Here is a 16,956-nt window from a genome sequence, read left to right as displayed (position 1 = left end):
CGATCGCGCGACCCTGCCCGTGAGCAATCTCCCAACTAATCTCTGGTACAGAATGCAATCGTACGACGGAGTTGGTGAACGATTTGAGCGATCTCTCAAATCATCTCTGAATATCTGTTTCAAATGTTTAAATAAATTAATTGATACTTGATTATACGATAAACGCGAGTATAACTAGCCAGTAATTTCGGTTTGTTAACCTAGTACGTAGTGGACTTCATGTATTTAAATCGTTATACGTGAGATTTTGTGGTTATGTCGGTTTTCTGCTAACGTTACAGAAAAATGTTTAAAATACTCCAATGCATTGAAAGGAAATTTGTGAGGCGAATATTTACTAACGTTACAAGAAATCTAAGAAAAGAACATGAAGACTTTGAGGTTATACAAAAAAGGAGGATACGGACGACTTTGAATTATACCATTGCAATCGGAGTAGCCACTGTAGGCTTGAGCTATGCAGCTGTACCGTTGTACAGGATGTTTTGTCAGGTATTCTATTTTTATATTGAAAGAAATGGGGATATTCTCTAAGATGCTATTTTGTTATTTTTTTAGTAAACATTTATCGTGTTATAGGCTTACAGCTATGGTGGTACGGTCGGCCACGATACTAGCAAAGTTGAAACGATGAAGCCAGTTAGAAATAGAATCATCACAGTTAGATTTAATGCAGATACTGCCGCTTCCATGCAATGGAATTTTAAACCGCAACAGAATCGTATTAAAGTCGTTCCTGGTGAAACTGCACTGGCTTTTTATACAGCGACGAATCCAACCAATGAACCGATTATTGGTATTTCTACATATAATGTAGTACCCTTTGAAGTTGGACAATACTTTAACAAGGTTCAATGTTTTTGTTTTGAAGAACAACGACTGAATCCTCATGAACAAGTAAGGATATTTATTGCTATTATCCAATAGCTCTATAAATATTTAAGTATGTCCTATTTTGAATGGAACAATAATGACAACTTTATATTCAACGAATGATATATTTTTACCAAAGGAATAAATTATACATTATGGTTACCATTTTTTTAGGTTGACATGCCTGTATTTTTCTACATTGATCCTGAATTTGCCGAAGATCCAAAGATGGAGTTGATTAATGATATCTATCTATCCTATACATTCTTTGAAGCAAGACCAGGTCTGAAATTGCCTATACCAAGTTACATGAAAAGTCATAAGTAGAATAAATGTTAAATTTTACTAGTCCTATTGTACAAATTAATTATCATTAAACAATTTGTATTGAGCTACGAAATATCACATGGCCTAAATTGCTTTAGGAGTGCATTTCAGGTAAGCTTTTTTTATCTACCCATTTTACAGAAAAAGTAGTCCACATAATCACATTAAAATCTGAAAAGCGCATTTACTGGATATGCTCGTCTGAGACCGGAGACTTTTTCTTTATCTATATACATTGCATCAATTTTAAGAGCGAGATCATGTTCCAATGCATTTCTCGTTCTTAGAAGCCTTTGGTGTTGATTCTCCATTTCTTTTAGCGATCTGTACATTCTCTCCACCTGTCTAGCTATTTCATCTGTTTCCTTTTGTAAACTGTAAATAAATAAAATGTAACTTAGGATGGGCCTCTGAAAAAAGTGACGATTATTTTATAATAGAATCTACCTCATGTACGCGTAATCACGACATAATTCTATCTCTGGACGATGCATTCTTGCTTCCAATCTTGTGTGGGCAACTTTAATAGCATGACTTTTATCTGCTATAGCTTTTCTCATTAATTCCAAGTTCTTTTCAATATCGAATATTTCTTGTTGTACCTGTGCCAAAATAATATAATTTTAACAGTGCCTGCGAAATAATCATTATCCTACCTTGTGAAGATGTTGTTGTAATTTGCTTTTAGCTTCGAGCATTTCGGTAGACCGTTGGGCAAGAGCATTATTGGTCATAGACCATGATTCCCACATATCCTGTGCTACACGGTTCACTAAAGTTTCTGCATCGGTTCGTAACTGACAGGATTTGGCTCTTTCGGTCTGTGATTTCTGTACTATTCTGTTTACTGCTTCTGCCCATGATTCCTGCTCTGAAATACTGCGAAAACAGGTCAAGCAAGAACAAAGAAATATTTCGCAAATTGTAATGAACATCTAAGAAGTATATACCATGGATCATATTTTTCGATTCCGGAGTAGTACTGCAATCCTTGGCTGTAGTTATTAAGTTGGTGACACAAAGTATCAATGCCAAGAGCAGTTTCTTTATTTTTCAAGTCAAGTTCTAATTGATTTTGAGATGCTCTGCAGATTCGGAGCTAAAAAGAAAACTTATTATTTGTGTATGACAAGTAATCACGTCTTTTATATATTTTAAAGTATTCTCACCTGATCCTTACATCTTTCAAGACAAGCTTCTAACTTTTTTTGATTGCACCTCAACATTTGAACCTCACGAAGGAGGCACTTTTCACTTTCATCGTGTACAAGTTCTGTCCCTGTAGTAATTAACAAAAAATATGTCATAATGAAATAACTTACTCAAGATTAATTACAAGTAATTGAAAATCCTGCAGCACCTTTTCGAGATTCCCGATGGTATAAACATTCCTCGGCTATATGCAAAGGGCCATCCACGTCACGTACTGCTTTTTCTAAAACTGCTCGACAGTCCTGGAGTCTTTCGATCTCGTGTATGAGTCTTTCAAGTTCCGATGCAACTTCATTACGCCAGAAAGTCACATCCGTTATTCGTTCTCCTAATCTTTTACCTGTATTAAATTGTCCACACTGTATTCTATCTTCTGCTTCTCTATAAAATTTGAATAACTAGGAATAAATGATCTGAGACATGCCTATTAATATATAAACAAGTGAAATTATAAATACCTCATAATTTTCACAGCATCGTTTCTCATTCTTTCTGCATAGTGTCTATTGGAATCAGCTTCGTTATAGAATTTAATTTGTTTTTGGAACCATTCGTTTGGTGTAAACCTTGTATATAAGGCAGCTTGGGATGCATGTACAGGATTGCGTTCAAGCCCTGTTACCAAATTTGGAAATTTCAAGGGTTGCGTAGCCATGTTACTGACAGGGTCCACTGCATAGGTAGATATACACTTCTGTGACCTGTACGTAGTTTTAATTATTTATTACTTGTCCCTCGCTAAATTTGATGGTATGAAAATATACGATGCAGTTTTATATTTAAAACGAATGTATCGCATAAATTTATAAAATAAAATTTCACTTATTGTAGCTAAGTACAAAGGAACTTATATTACAAGACCCACACAAGATCAGAATGGAAACTGCCGGGCAGTCATGCGTGAAGGAATGCTGTCTCTAGGATGGAACGGTTTGTTAAATCAATATTCATCTTGGTCAATTTCTTTGCCACTACTTTTTCATCATTTGAAACCTTACTACTAATTTATGTTAGGTTTACTACTGTACATAAATTTAATACAAATAGAACTCTTACGTACAGTGGGACAACTTCAACATTTTCATATCCCATATTAGGACGCCACGGTTGTAAATGATGCATGCCAAAATACTCATTAGCACGTACTGGGACTAATGACTCTGTACAAGGCATCGACGATCCAACGGTACTCCAAGGTTGAAGTTGCTGCAAAAAATATAACCGATTGTCTAAAAAGATAATGAACAATTTACAAATGACAATTTAAAAGAATGAGCTTCACTGGTTGTGACATATCCATATAATGTTATTACTGATTATTTTTTATTTGACGCTATTCATACCATTTATAAAATTGTGAGCAGGTAAATGTAATGTATAAGGAAGTTGGGATCGTTTTCTATTGTTTTTTGTATTTTGAAAGTAATACGTCACAATTTCTCAGTGAATTCAACATGGCTGATGTGCCAGCAGAGGCTCCTGAACGTGCGTAATTTATTTTAATTTTCGAGTGATAGAAGATTTGGTCAAATTGAAAATTGGAAGTCCGACATTTTTACAAGAACTGATTTATTATATTGTAGAGTTTTGGCTAAAGTATGTCTGTTAGTTTTTCTGCGTGTCATTCATTGTAGGAATTTATAGGTTAAGTTTAAATCGGCGAGTGAAGTTATCACAGAAGCTAATCAGAGGATTCATAATTATTGCACCTGTAATAAAAAAAAATGTTCCTTTAGTTACAAATAATGGAATGTTTCTTTACTTTCGCTGGTTAATTAAGTGGATTTACTAAATAAGAATGAAGCTCGACAACTTGTTTTCTTTCCATAAAATGTAAGATATTATTTTAGATTGTCCTGGAACGCAAAGTCAAAATGCAGGTAAAGCTTCGGCATGTGCTGGCTGCCCGAATCAAGGAATTTGTGCCTCGGGAGAGAGTAAACAGGTGGATCCTGGAATAGAGTTAGTAAAGCAGAGGCTATCCAATGTGAAAAACAAGATTCTGATACTTTCCGGCAAAGGAGGAGTTGGAAAAAGTACCGTTACATCTCTTTTGGCACGGACTTTGGCTGCTGATGACCCGAACAGAAATGTAAAATCACATTTTCTACCTACTTACTACTTTATGATGCTTTTAACATTTTTGTACTTCATACTGTTGTGCTTTGAGCTGTCACATTTTTTGTCGAGGCGATCCAAAAGTTGCACTTATATTGCTATATTCACTGGTCTTAATATAAAAACTTCTCAAACTTTGTAAAACCTTACCCTCTTTCCCATACCAAGAATGTCAATATGATTTTCGATGTACATGATAACATTTCAAGTACTTCCTACGACTTTCAGTTTGGGAAATGAACAGGGCCAAGAAAGATTCCATTGCCCTACCGCTATGTATGTCGCGACAGTCTGTACCAGCCTATTATTGATTCCTATCCCTATAATCCGAGGGTTGTTAGCAGTAAACATACCTCTCGTTCTCTGAAGAAATAGGCCAAATATAAAGAGATATCAGTAACTGAATGAGATGTGTTTCACTAAAATTACGTAAATAATTCATAGAAAAATTGTTTTCCACAGGTAGCTGTATTAGATATAGATATTTGTGGGCCATCTCAACCAAGGGTGCTGGGTGCCCTTGGTGAACAAATTCATCAAAGTGCATCTGGGTGGTCACCTGTAGTGAGTGCAGCAATATTTGAGGAAGTTATTAGAGGCAATACTTGAAAATAATGCTTGATATTTTCATACTTTTCTAGTACATTGAAGATAATTTGTCACTAATGTCCATTGGTTTCCTCCTTGGAAGTTCTAACGATGCTGTGATATGGAGGGGACCTAAAAAAAATGGTACGGTTGTATATTAAAAAGAAATTTCCAGTAAAAAATATTTTACTGAAGCGTCATACTTTTATAGGAATGATAAAACAATTCCTGTCTGAGGTTGATTGGGGTGATTTGGATTATCTGATATTGGATACGCCACCCGGTACGTCAGACGAGCATTTATCTGCAACTTCATACTTAAAGGGTGCTGGAATAACTGGAGCAGTTATAGTTACGACACCTCAAGAAGTTGCCTTATTGGATGTTAGAAAAGAAATTGATTTTTGTAAAAAGGTTAACATTCCTATAATAGGTGTCATTGAAAACATGAGCGCGTTTGTTTGTCCTAAGTGCAAGGTAATATTCATCTATAAAAGTCATGTGCACAGATATGTTTTGATTAAACGTAACAGGATTTTTTGTACGTTTAGAGCTCGGCTGAAATTTTTCCAGCATTAACGGGAGGAGCTAAGCAGATGTCAAGTGAATTAAACGTTGAATATTTAGGATCACTTCCATTAGATCCACTTTTAGCAAGATGTTGCGACGAAGGCAAGAACTTTTTGACAGAAATGCCTGATTCACCTACCACAGTTGCGATACAGACGATTATAGAAAGTGAGTACGGGAATGAATTTAATGCGTATGTCCCATGGTTAAGGTGTCATTTTCACTTTTATTTTTTATTTATAGAAATCATACAGAAATGCAGTGACAGCAAGCAGCAGTGTCTTGAATAAAATATTTCGTACCTATCTCGTTATACAATTTTCATTTTCTTAACGTACGTATAAAATACCTGTTACATAAGAAAAAATAAATTACCTTTAAATTAAGGAAGTTAAAAGGGATTCTCTTTTAGAACCATTAAGAATCTCGAACACTGCGTTGTATGTATAAGACGACTCCTGCAAGACGATCAAGGGGGTCCGATGAAAACGATCACCGAAGTGTGCCTATTGTATGCATTATTCTAGGAACGCCAGGATCGGAAACTCATAGAAAAGTCAATTTGACGTTGTTCGCAAACTGATGGACTCATTTGCATTCCTTTGTAACTGTTTCTAGCATCGAAGGGTTACTTGATCGCTCCTTACCAACTGTCGGATAAGGAGGACCAGATGGCTATCTATAATCTCTTCTCATCCCTAAACCATGGTACTACAATGAATCAGTCTGATTAGGAATTGCTAATTCCCTGGAACTCATTTAATATTCCTCCTTTCGATACGTTTAAAATTTAAAACTCAAAAAAACTTGTCGATAAAAATAATACCTCTAACTTCGCATAATTCACTCGAGATGGCGTCACCAACACCGTTCCGACACAAACTCGGTTGGATTTCGCGCCAGTTTTAATGCTGCCTTCAATGACAGAACTTCAGGTACGTATGAAATCACAGCTTGTGATTAAAATGCACGGCTAGTGATTAAAATGGACATTAAAGCGGTAATCTCACCGTAGCGAGATGATAATCAAGGTTAGAAAACCAACAGTAATAGATTCTCTTTAGTCTCTCCAGCGTCCTTATTGTGACCTACATTCTATTACGTTTTAATACATTCCATCATAATAATTCTCAAGGTGCTTCCCAAACACCCTTTGATTTTAATTAGCGTTATTAACACGAAACGTTTCGCCCTCTTACGTGTTCCCTGGCTGTGAAGGGTCACGCAATACGGAATATTTTTAGGGGTTCGTCAGGAGTCGCAAAAAATATTGAACCCAGTGGTAATGGCCATCTGTTTATTTATCCCAGGTTCCCAAGAAAAAAAGCGATGCTGCGTTTAGCCACCCCATGCAGGGAAGTCGACCTCGAAGTTGTGACGGCAGAGGCAGGAAGTACCACATCGAGGGTTGACGGAGATGGAGGAAACTGAAAGTACGAGCTAAGCGAAAACGGCCCCTAACGTCGTTTACGAACGAAAATTACGTCCTAGCACCATCCGAAATTCGGTTATCTCCGTCAGGGTCTATTCAGCCCTTCGAATGTCGTGGCGTGCCGGGAACCCTCGGCTTCCCGTCTTACTTTCATTACTTTATTCCGCGAATTGGACTCCTTTAAGGTGAAGTGAAACACGTTGAGGACTTGTTCGACGTCGACAAAGAAGATTTTTCTAAATACCTACGTTGCCGATGTTCGTTTTTATATTGACGGCTGGGTCGAATTATATTAGGTATTGCACTAAATGGCATACTCCAACTGTCGTTCTCGTACAATAATTATAAAGAAATCGAAGTAAAACTCCAGAAATCCTCTGAATTCATGCTTTCTGGGGCCCTAATTGACTGCAGAGGGGCCCCCTGCGCCATCTGTGATTTCCAGGCCAACTAAATTTTCACTCCGAGACTCGTATTCCCATCGTTTTGGCATAAAAGCGCATAAAACACTTTTTTTCGCCTGTATTCCGTTCAATTGCGAGTTCATCGATTACCAGAGTGTTCTTAATTGTCGTAAAATTGTCCTGGCCCTTTTGTTTCTCTTTCGAAGCCTTCGATAATTTTATATTGATCGAAATATGAGAGCTCGATGCCATTTTGATTTTGGTCTGAGCTAAGTTAAACAATTTTTTTCCAAAAATTCAAATTTTGAACGTGTCAGGACAATTCTTAGATAATCACGAGTCATGTGTCAAAGTTTTCGACAGTTTGGTCCAATCCTCTTAATAAAAGTGTTGTATTCGAATCGACCGACTTGAAGGGGGTTTCACTTCACCTTAAGGACAACCGACGTAGGGTAAGACCCGTAGCCGTTATCGAGGCGACAGTGATCGATAAGAGTAACGGTAAAAAGGCAGCTTCTTAACTTCTTTTACCGTTTATGCGGTTTAACGGAATTCAGGAAATTCGGGGAACGACGAGCCGTAATTTGATCGCCTTGCCGATCATGTTTTTGATAATAAATACGACGTACTTTCAGATCGGACTTCGAGGCCTCCCCTCGATGGCGAGCCCGGAAAATGACATTCCTGTAACAGGAAAGGGAGAAGAGGCTTTCAGAGGACGACGCGTGTCTCTTGGAAATTAGTTCCGAAGTGTCCCTGTGAAATCCCCCGGGAATAGGGATAGGACAAGGGGCGGACACGTTCCGAAAGTGTAAGGATTTCGACCTCGAACTTTTCCTAGGACACTCGTCCTCTATGCGCGGGAAATTGGACGGAAGTTGAATTTCCTCGTCACATGGAGGGGACCGTTCTCCGCGTTGCGGTTAGTTAACTGCGTTTATACGTCTGCGTTTTTAGGGGGACGAACGTTCATCCGTTCTTTACAAGCTTCGATTTCATATTATATAGTATGTTCGACTCATTATCGTCCAAGATAAAGATAAACCCGTACGGGTTTAGTGCACCGTCGAACTTTCGTACCCTTGGACCCCGAATCATGATACTCGGTAGAGTTTCACGCCAAATGTACCCTTACATACGTTGTATATTCGAGTGTTCGCGTTTGTCTTCTGCACAATCTCTAGCTTGTAAAATCCTTTAAAATCCAACGTAATTGGAATTTCCTATGTTCTACAGGAACGCCGCAAGGAGTAGGAGGAGTAGAGTTTCACGCCAAATGTACCTTTATATATGTTATATATTCGAGTGTTCACGTTTGTCTTCTGCGCAATCTGTAGCTTGTAAAATCGTTTAAAATGGAACGTAATTGGAATTTCCAATGTTCTATAGGAACGCCGCAAGGAGTAGGAGGAGTAGAGTTTCACGTCAAATGTACCTTTAGATATGTTATATATTCGAGTGTTCACGTTTGTCTTCTGCGCAATCTCTAGCTTGTAAAATCTTTTAAAATCGAACGTAATTGGAATTTCCAATGTTCTATAGGAACGCCACGAGCAGTAGGAGGAGTAGAGTTTCGCGCCAAATGTACCCTTACATACGTTGTATATTTGATTGTTCACGTTTGTCTTCTGCGCAATCTCTAGCTTGTGAAATCTTGTAAAATCGAACGTAATTTGATTTTCCAATGTTCTACACGAACGCCACAAGCAGTAGGAGGAGTAAAGTTTCACGCCAAATGTACCCTTACATACGTTGTATATATTTATTGTTCACGTTTGTCTTCTGCGCAATCTCTAGCTTGTAAACTCCTTTAAAAGCCAACGTAATTGGAATTTCCAATGTTCCACAGGAACGCCACAAGGAGTAAGAGGAGTAGAGTTTCACGCCAAATGTACCTTTAGATACGTTATATATTCGATTGTTCACGTTTATTTTTGCGCAATGTCTAGCTTGTAAAATCATGTAAAATCGAACGTAATTGAAATTTCCAATGTTCTACAGGAACGCCGCAAGGACCTCCAGAGAGGCCTTTCCGGCTCGATACGGCAGGTGCGGCAAGACGGAAGGTCGTCCTGCGGCGACCGGACAGCCATAAAAGGAGCAGCCGGGCAGAGCCTTCCGAACTCGGGCCGAGGACGGCCGGTCAAAGAATTTACGCATTGACGTTTATCGGGGCCACGCTTGACGTCAGGCACGTAAATTAGATCGCGGTGAAGCCACCTCTCGTGGGAGTGGCCCGACCAGCCGAGGAGATCGGCCGAGAGGAAGTTTTAAGTGGGACGCGTGCCATCCGAGTTTGCTCCCGATTCGGAAAATCGGATGGCGCCGCATTAAAGGGATATTTCCCGATCGGAGGTCCATCCAATCCCCTCGGATGCCCTCGCGTTTGCGCGCGTTACCTGGTCGGAACGTCCCTAACTTTCGTCCTTTCTCGTTCAAGGATAACCCGGGGCCAAACGACGAGGGATCATGGCTTCGGTTACGCCGCCGGACGTACCCTACGTGACCATCTTCCCGGTCCACGTCTGCAAGGAAACGAGGAAACGCCCCGTAAAACATCGATGGCTCGCCGAGGCAGTCGTAAAGACTACGGCCGCACTTTAAACTTTAAAAGGGCGTCGGCGTTAGGAATTATGTCGTCGAGCGTTTACGGAGCCGGGACCCCCCGCTGATTTGATTTATTGGACGGTAGAGCGAAGGAAACGCGGGGATCAGGAACAGGCGGCATCATAAACGGCGACGGCGATACAGAGGAGGGACAAGAGCTCCTGTTGCGGATGTTCGAAAGAAAGTCTGAACGCGGGTTGCACTGGATGTGAGAGCCAAATTTGATGACTGATTAATTCTCGACGAAATCTCGAGTCAGGTCAGTTTTATGAGTTCGGGCACATGACTTGAATTCGTAACAGAAATAGTTTATTAACAATAACGAATAAGTCCGATAACAATTGTAAAATATGACACTATGAACGGCGGCGGTCGCACGGTACAAATTCGCGGGTGACTATTTGGAGTCGCGGTGAGACTTGATTGTCTCTGAGAGCAGGAGATGTCCGTCTCTCGCGGTGGAAGATTTGATTCTCAAGATGCCCAGAGGAACTTTGGTCCAGAGCGCTTTCGGATGCTGTCCTCTAGGGCGGAGTTTTTTACAAAGCGTTTACTGATAGGCGTAGAGAAATTAAAGTGGGATCAATAATCGAAAGTGATTGGTTCATGAGGACTGAGAAGCGGAAAAGTTAATGTTGTTTAAGAAGGCTTAGGTGGGGAATAACAAAAATGGGCTATAGGACTAGAAGTAAACGAATCATGGGCTAATGGACCGCGGTAGTAGATAAGAGAGCGAAGCGCTAGAGTTTCTGTTTAGACATCCGTTTAAATTATGAGCATAATACGTGACTGAATCAATGGTGCTATATGACATGAGAGACACGAGAAAGAATAAACGGAACTTGAAATACGGAAGAAATAGAACACCCAGACCGTTGCAGAGAGCATTCCAAATAATTCTAGCGTTATAATTATTAAATTATGGATTAGTCCGTATTTGCAATATATAATTGAAATTTACGTATTGGCTTGAAAACCACACGTGACATGATAATTGCTATCTGAGATAAAGAAATTCGTTCTCGATTGAGCCCTTGTTCATTCGGCTCGAACAGCTTCTTTATCTCTCCCCGAGCTTTCTCTCCTGTCGCGCCCTGCGACGAGTAGATCGATCTAAATTAGCGAGTGACACCAGCTGACGCCGGTAGATTCGAAAGCGATTCTTTGACGAACCTCGCGACCTCCACGCGACGCGTGAATCGGCGCCGGGGAAGTTTCGCAATTTCACCCCGGGGATGAAGGGATGCTAGATGGAGGGGCCAGGTAATCCTCGAGATCTGACCGGCTTGTCGATGAGCGGGCGTTCCGCTATCTCGCGCGGATTCGTCCCTTCGTCCCCCCTCGAGCGATCCGTCTTTCCTCCGGCGTTATGCCCGCGAAGGGCCGCGCCGTTTAATGCCGACGTAGGTGCACATCTCGCCCGGAGAACGATCGCCTCCTATCTCTGTACCCGCTACTCGGCGAAGATTCCTACGAGCAAGGGTCGACGCCTCCTCGCGGAGTCGCGACCCCCCGCGATCGGGGGTCATCCGTCATCCGACCATTTCCGTCCGCGGACGTCCTAACTGAAATTGGAAACCGAGCGGTGATCGTTCCCCAAAATGAGTTGGTCATGATCATGGAGATGAATTTCGCCCAGGGTGGAGAGGGACCCCTTCGACAGCGGGGCTCGTAGAAAGACCCCTCGGCCTCGTTAAATCCCCGCATTCGGACTCAATGTAAATAACTATCTTACGAATGTCCACGATTTGGGGGTCATTCTTTTCCGGAGGAAAAGTTCCGCCCTCTGGGCTTTCGAAGGGCTTTGTTCGGATCCCTTTGCGTCGATCCCTCCTGCGTGGCCAAACTCCCGCACAGGTGAATACTAGGACGTGACGAGACTTTATGGATGTTTCGAATTTTCTACCGAGTCGATGCCTTCGACCTCGATTGTTGGTGTAATTCCGCCTGCCGGGGACGATCTCTTGGTTCTGTATTACCCCGGGGACGCAAGTTTAATATCGCCCTGTTATATATTTTAAAATCGTTGTAAGCTCGTGCCGAAACGTTCATGAGATCTATCCAACCCATCGGACGTATCCAAGCACCTCTTGTGGACAGAACTCGATATTAGATTTCTAACAAGGAAGATCTCTCCGATTTCATTTCTCTTATAATATGTTATAGTAGACTAAAAACTAAGCGTACACGTATTTTTTTCATCTGCCATTAAACACTTTAAGGGGGTGAAACCACCATCCAAAGTAAAGCATGTCAAGGGGCGATTTGAGGTTGCACCCACAACCCTAGTAGCGTAGAATAATTTCTAAATATTTCTTTGTAATCTTTACTAAATATCTCAAACGATAGATTTTTTAAGATTTCTTGTAGATTTCATTCGAAGATATTTGAAATATTTGTTGAAAATCTCAATGGCATATTTAGTTTCAATGATTTATAAACATATAGAGAAATTATATTTTTTAACTTNTGAAACGAAATGTTTTGTATATCTGATAGAAAAATATTATGTAAACACGTGGAGCTAATATTATATAAATATTGTAGAGATAATATTCTAATGTAAACGTTTTGCAAATATTTAAAATGTACGATATTCGTTAAATATGTAGAAAATATAGGACAAATATTTTGTGCTGCTAGGAAAGAACACAATATTTTTTAACCAATCTACCTGGAAAAGCTTTCTCATAACGAGAAATGAAAAATATTATGTTCGCGTGGGTGAAACTGACAAATCGCCCCTTGACATGCCTTACTTTGGATGGTGGCTTCACCCCCTTAAAGTGTTTAATAGCAGATAAAAAAAAATACGTGTCGCTTAGATTTTAGTCTATTATAACATATTATAAAAGAAATGAAATCGGAGAGATCGATCAGGGATACCTTCCTTGTAAGACCTAGAGGAGGACCGAACCTCCGAAGATAACGATCGAGGAGCCTCTGAGGTCGAAGTCGACCCCTGTCTTTTCCGTGGAGCCCATTTGTTCATGAAAAATTCCCAAGGGACGTCGAATTCTTTCGGGCCCCGTTCCCGAGATCCCCCTCGAAATCCGTTAAAGTTTCCTATGGGCGCCAGAGCTCGTTACTCTCTCGTTGCCCGGTCAGGGCAACACCTTGCACCGGCCATCTTGTATTTCCTACGTATGGCCGACCGGGTAATAAAGATCCTACGAGGATCTACGCGCCATAGTCCTTAATATCGTATGAGGCACGGAATCGCGGCGAGGGTGTTTCGAACCGAAGTGCAGGATGCTGTGCTCCAGGCTTCGTCAGCTTTTCGAGATGCGTTTACGGACTGCGATTGATACTAAGGCACCAACTACAGGTGCCCGTACTTGCCAACGGCTTTACATTAAGATGAAGTGAAACCCCCTTCATATCAGTCGATTCGAATACAATCCTTTTTTTTTATGGGGATGGACCAAGCTGTCCGAAACTTTGACACATGACTCATGATCATCTAAGAATTGTCCTGACACATTCATAATAAGGATTTTTTAACAAAACTTGTTAACTCAGTCCAGACCAGAACCAAAATGGCGTCGAGCTCTCATATTTCGATCAATGTACAATTATCGAAGGCTCTGATATGAGAATCGAAAGGGTTAGGACAATTTTACGACAATTTAGAACACTGTGGTAATCGATAAACTCGCATTTGAACGGGATAAAGGCAAAAAAAGTGTTGTATGCGCTTCTATGGCAAAACGATAGAAATATGAGGTCTCGGAGTGAAGACTTAATTGACATGGAAATCACAGATGGCGCACGGTGTTCCTCTGCAGTCAATTAGGGCCCCAGAAAGCATGAATCCAAAGGATTTTTGGAGTTTTACTTCGATTTCTTTACAATTATTGTACGAAAACCACAGGTGGAGTATGCCATTTAATGCATTACCCAATATAATTCGACACCGCCGTCAATATAAAAACGAACATCGGCAACGTAGGTATTTAGAAAAATCTTTTTTATCGACGTCGATCAAGTTCCTCGACGTGTTTCACTTCACTTTAAGGGGCTATACCCCTGTGAAGGTCGAAAAAATTACACATTTTTGACAGTTTTTTTTTTCTCAAAGTACTGCACACCTACCGAACACCCTATGTCATGGTTACATAACACTGGAATAACATGATATATAACGAATGTTATTCAAAAGATACATTAATATCATATAACGTCGAATTATTACCGTTCGGTAACATTGTTACAAACTTGCAAGCATTACAGTCATATAATATTAACATAACATATAACATATTACCGATATGTTACATATACGATACATTATTCGTTTTATAACAAGGTTATATAGCTGAGGAGGGAATAGTAATGCAAATCTTATTTATATATTATTTGTATGTTACATTACATGTCGAGTTATTACCGTTCGGTTACATTGTTACAAACTTGTAAGCATTTCAGTTATATAATATTAACCTAACATATAACATGTTACCGATGTGTTATGTATACGGTACACTATTTGTTTTATAACAGGGTTATATAGATGCGAAGGAAACAGTAAAACAAATCTTACTTATATATTATATGTATGTTACATTACATGGTACAAAGTTATGTAACAGTTACATTATTGTTACATAACCGTGTTTGGTGGGTATAATGGCAAGAACTTGTTTTTTTTATGAAAGGTCTAACGTAGGAGAATACAGGAATGTTTTTCTTGTCAGTATTAAAAATACATATTTCTTTATTTATTATTACAAACGTACAGTAATAAAAAGAAAATTTATTGTTGCTGGCGCAGGTGATCGAAGCTCTCCTGGTGATTCTGAAACAACAAAAGTCAAAATGATTTTTAATCTGTAAGTCGCTACCACCTGTACCTCAATTATTAATTTACATCATAAATTAACAAAATGGCGGCGTTTTTGCAAGTGTTAAAAAGAACACGTTTTTTGCGCTATAATTGAGGCAAAAGTATGAGTTAAAATTAAAATTTTACCATGATTGAGGTACGGCCGATAGCGACGGCCTTACCGATTAGATAAGATTCTTTTTGAATTTTTCGTTTCAGATCACCAGGAGGGCTTCGATCACCTGCGCCAGCAACGAACAATTTCTTCTTTTACTACTTCGTACTAATAAATTTCGTAATAATAAATAAATATGCATTTTTAATACTAAAAAGAAAAATCTTCCTGTATTCTCCTAGACCTTTCGTGGATAAAAGAAAAAGGTTTGTGCCGTTATATGCAGTCCTTTTGAGACAAAAAAAACGGTCAACAATGTGTAATTTTTTCGACGTACACAGTGGTAAAGTCCCTTAAATTATCTCCCAAGCTGGCCTCGCAACAGGCAATTTTTTTCCAGGTAAATACGAAAGGCAGAACTCGATTCCGCGGATGAATTGCAGCAGTTTCTTAAACTCTTTAAATTCAGGGGCTTGGGGAACTTCGGCTTTTTATCAGCCAGGCCAAGAGCCTGGTTGGAAACTCGCCTCGTTAATAATAAGTCACTCTTCTTGTATCTCGCGTACATGCAGGAGGATCCGCGATCGTAACGAGAGCACTCGCGAATTAGGTACTCCACGTCGCCCCGGATGAATGGCTCTCGCGATATTCGCCCTGGAAGTCGTCTCGAAGTTCCAGCGGGTCCTTTTCGTTATGCTGTCTATAAAACTTGTCTATCCCCGAGGCGGTGTACTTAATCTCGGGAGAAGTTCTCGCCAAGTTTCCGAAGCTTCGCTCCAATCGCATCTCGCTTCGTAACCAATCGGAATCCGTGGATCGATGAGAAACAAAAAGCGAACCGCGAAACCTCTTGCTTTCGGTTCAATTGAAATTTCCAGGAGTCGTCGTCGGATATCGCTACGTTTTCCTAATTAATTCTAACCCGAGCCGGGGAAGCGCTCCAGGAGCAAACGAAGTCCGCGGCTCAAAAGTAATTGCTCGTTACCTGGTTAATGGAGGCGGCTCAGGGGGTGGGGTTAATCGAGGCCGATCGATCCGGGGATAATGTCTTACCTGTTCCCCCGTTTAAGGTGAAGTGAAACACCCTTCAAATCAGTCGATTCGAATACAACACTTTTTTTTAAGGGTATTAGACCAAACTGTCCGAAACTTTGACACATCACTCCTGATCATCTAAGAGTTGTCCTGACACATTCAACATTTGGATTTTTCACACCAATTTTTTAACTCAGCCCAGACCGGAACCAAAATGCCGTCGAGCTCTCATATTTCAATCAATATACAATTATCGAAGGCTCTGATATGAGAATCGAAAGGGTCAGGACAATTTTACGACAATTTAGAACACTCTGGTAATCGATAAACTCGCATTTGAACGGGATAAAGGCAAAAAAAGTGTTGTATGCGCTTCTATGCTAAAACGATGGTAATACGAGGTCTCGGAGTGAAAATTTAATTGACCTGGAAATCACAGATGGCGCAGGGGGTCCCTCTGCAGTCAATTAGGGCCCCAGAAAGCATGAATCCAGAGAATTTCTGGAGTTTTACTTCGATTTCTTTATAATCATTGTACGAAAACGACAGGTAGAATATACCATTTGGTACAATATCCAATATAATTCGACACAGCTGTCGATATAAAACAAACGTCGGCAACGTAGGCATTTAGAAAAATCTCCTTTATCGACGTCGATCAAGTTCCTCGACGTGTTTCACTTCACCTTAACGGCGAGACTTCGTTCACGGGGAATCGTTTGAACCTCCGAGCGTCCACCTGTAATGGCCGAATCGAGTGGTCGAGTAGAAACTCGAAATTGCCTCCGGGAATGTCCCTGCTTTTTCCACTTACGGGTCCGACATTGAGTCCTGGGCCGTTAAACGACGG

The 16,956-nt window shown here is 40.2% G+C and overlaps 3 protein-coding genes across 7 annotated transcripts; 2 read left to right on the top strand and 1 right to left on the bottom strand.

Annotated features, from left to right (window-relative positions):
* The first annotated feature begins 6 nt into the window (after window positions 1-6).
* LOC105702817 (cytochrome c oxidase assembly protein COX11, mitochondrial) lies at window positions 7-1,273 on the top strand. 3 transcript variants are annotated; one of them, XM_012430684.2, is made up of 4 exons: window positions 7-181; window positions 282-492; window positions 580-897; window positions 1,048-1,273. In XM_012430684.2, the coding sequence occupies exons 2-4, from the start codon at window positions 286-288 to the stop codon at window positions 1,198-1,200; spliced, it is 678 nt and encodes a 225-aa protein (XP_012286107.1). In that variant the 5' UTR covers window positions 7-181; window positions 282-285; the 3' UTR covers window positions 1,201-1,273. The 3 variants fall into 3 exon arrangements, with proteins under 3 accessions (XP_012286107.1, XP_012286104.1, XP_012286106.1); XM_012430681.2 differs by having other exon boundaries at window positions 7-203; XM_012430683.2 differs by lacking the exon at window positions 7-181 and having other exon boundaries at window positions 210-492.
* Window positions 1,246-5,993, top strand: LOC105702816 (cytosolic Fe-S cluster assembly factor NUBP1 homolog). 3 transcript variants are annotated; one of them, XM_023433017.1, is made up of 9 exons: window positions 1,246-1,311; window positions 2,913-3,092; window positions 3,244-3,342; window positions 4,263-4,504; window positions 4,993-5,094; window positions 5,172-5,262; window positions 5,330-5,595; window positions 5,670-5,856; window positions 5,932-5,993. In XM_023433017.1, the coding sequence occupies exons 2-9, from the start codon at window positions 3,005-3,007 to the stop codon at window positions 5,976-5,978; spliced, it is 1,122 nt and encodes a 373-aa protein (XP_023288785.1). In that variant the 5' UTR covers window positions 1,246-1,311; window positions 2,913-3,004; the 3' UTR covers window positions 5,979-5,993. The 3 variants fall into 3 exon arrangements, with proteins under 3 accessions (XP_023288785.1, XP_023288787.1, XP_023288786.1); XM_023433019.1 differs by lacking the exon at window positions 2,913-3,092 and having other exon boundaries at window positions 1,250-1,311; XM_023433018.1 differs by lacking the exons at window positions 1,246-1,311; window positions 2,913-3,092; window positions 3,244-3,342 and adding an exon at window positions 3,628-3,897.
* On the bottom strand, window positions 1,524-2,899 carry LOC105702813 (tektin-3-like). Its single transcript, XM_012430675.2, has 6 exons — window positions 2,885-2,899; window positions 2,561-2,810; window positions 2,370-2,479; window positions 2,151-2,299; window positions 1,857-2,079; window positions 1,524-1,802 (listed from the first exon to the last, which is right to left on the bottom strand). Exons 1-6 carry the CDS (start codon window positions 2,897-2,899, stop codon window positions 1,644-1,646), a joined length of 906 nt encoding a protein of 301 aa, XP_012286098.1. The 3' UTR covers window positions 1,524-1,643.
* Window positions 5,994-16,956: the final 10,963 nt, after the last annotated feature.

Source organism: Orussus abietinus, unplaced genomic scaffold (assembly GCF_000612105.2).
Source record: "Orussus abietinus isolate OABI.00-Male unplaced genomic scaffold, Oabi_2.0 scaffold513, whole genome shotgun sequence".
In the NCBI taxonomy this organism is placed as follows: Eukaryota; Metazoa; Arthropoda; class Insecta; order Hymenoptera; family Orussidae; genus Orussus; species Orussus abietinus.
This window is presented reverse-complemented; position numbering and strand designations above follow the sequence as displayed.